The 1,602-nt window shown below is 56.4% G+C and overlaps 1 protein-coding gene across 1 annotated transcript in view; it reads right to left on the bottom strand.

Annotated features, from left to right (window-relative positions):
- Positions 1 to 1,119, bottom strand: part of fd102C (forkhead domain 102C) — a 1,412-nt gene extending 293 nt beyond the window's left edge. The window contains exon 1 of the mRNA XM_017900074.1: positions 4 to 1,119. Within this exon, the coding sequence (XP_017755563.1) occupies positions 4 to 1,054 (1,051 nt within the window). The 5' untranslated portion in view covers positions 1,055 to 1,119. The remainder of the gene's footprint in view (positions 1 to 3) is intronic.
- Positions 1,120 to 1,602: the final 483 nt, after the last annotated feature.

Here is a 1,602-nt window from a genome sequence, read left to right as displayed (position 1 = left end):
GAGCGTTCGTCTCGGCGACCACGTCTACGTCCACGTCTTCCTCGTCTTGATCAGGTTCCGGAAGATCGTGCAACTCGTCCTCGCTGCAGCTGAACCTCCTCGACTTCACTGGCCTGAGATCTGACTCGATTTGGTGTTGGTCGTCGGGTGCGAGAAGAGACGCCACGTCGAACTGCCTCTTTCTCGACGGCTGAAACGACGAGGATTGCCGCAGAGTTTGGCTCTGAAACGTCTGCTGCTGTTGTTGCTGCTGTTGCTGCTGCTGTTGATGATGAGGATGGTGGTGATGGGGTGTCCAGATTCCTGGCATAGGCTGAGAAGCTACCGGTGGTCCAAGCGTCGCTGGTGGAGGCGGGGTGGCTGGCAGGGGTGGCGGGCTAGGACTGTCCGGTTCCTCGTCCACTGCCAGGCCCATGTGTCTGCGGACCTTCCTCTGAGCTTTGCGTCTCCTGAAGTCACCGCGACGGAAATCTTCCAGATTGGCAGGGTGAATGGCCCAATAATGGCCCTTGCCATTGGCGCTTCTGCCGGATTTCACGAAACAGTCGTTCAACGACAAATTATGCCTGATAGAGTTCCTCCAACCTGGACCACGGGTTCGAAAGTAGGGATAGTGTTCTAGGATATGTTGGTAGATGTCTGACAGCACTAGCTTCTTCTCCGGAGAAGACAGGATAGCCATGGCGATCAGACCGATGTAACTGTGCTGTGGTTTCGGTTCCTCCGGTATCCGCTGATGGTGAGGATGCAACAGAGCCATGGATAACGCCAATCTACTGGGATATCCGGCCGCAGCAGCCGCCGCCGGATACAACGGCAGGGGTGCCGGAAATCCTGGACTCATTCCTAGATGAGTCGGAGCACTGGAAGGCGGGTGGCCGACTCCTGGGTGCTGAGGATGCAGCTGCTGAGCTAGCCTCAGCCTCTCTGCCATCGCGTAATGGTACAATTGAAGACGATAGTGTTCCAGACCTGGCAGGAAACCGGTCATGGGATTACCCAAACCGACGGCCAGCGGTTCCTTCGCTGGTGGTGGGCTCTCGTTACTACACATGGCTGCTACTCGCAGAGATCGACCTGTCAACGATCCTCCTCCCGCGATCCTCCAACTCGTCGGAAATATCGCTCACTTCGATCCCTTGTACACGTCCCACATCAAACTTCACGATCCTGTACCAGTCTTCCGGTAACGATTTACCGACGATTCGTCGACAGGAATCGAGCAAACGATTTATCACTGTTACGATCGCAGCGCAAACACCAACTGTCTCCGAGCAACGAATCACGACTCGTGTGAAAGTGCGACGAGACGAAACGAAATTACAGATCGGCCGGTCGCGAGTCGATCGATCGCGGGCCCGATGTTTTCCAACGGTTTTCAGCCTGTTTGTCGCGATGCGCTCCGAGCGACCGACTGGTCATGATTTACGATTCGGCCGTCTGCCAGGAGAGCACCGATGGCTTCTCCCCACTAGGTCCTAGGGGAGAAACGGCAAGCTCCGCCCGTTTACCCAGAACGAGGCACGAGCTTCAGGCACTACGGCCTGAACCCGGGTACCGATCCTCCAACCAATAAGCACCGAGAGGACGGTCGAAGATGGA

The sequence above is a fragment of the Eufriesea mexicana genome, unplaced genomic scaffold, assembly GCF_001483705.2.
Source record: "Eufriesea mexicana isolate 0111107269 unplaced genomic scaffold, ASM148370v2 scaffold996, whole genome shotgun sequence".
Taxonomy (NCBI): Eukaryota; Metazoa; Arthropoda; class Insecta; order Hymenoptera; family Apidae; genus Eufriesea; species Eufriesea mexicana.
Note: the sequence above shows the minus strand (reverse complement) of the source record. Positions and strands in the feature narration are given on the sequence as shown.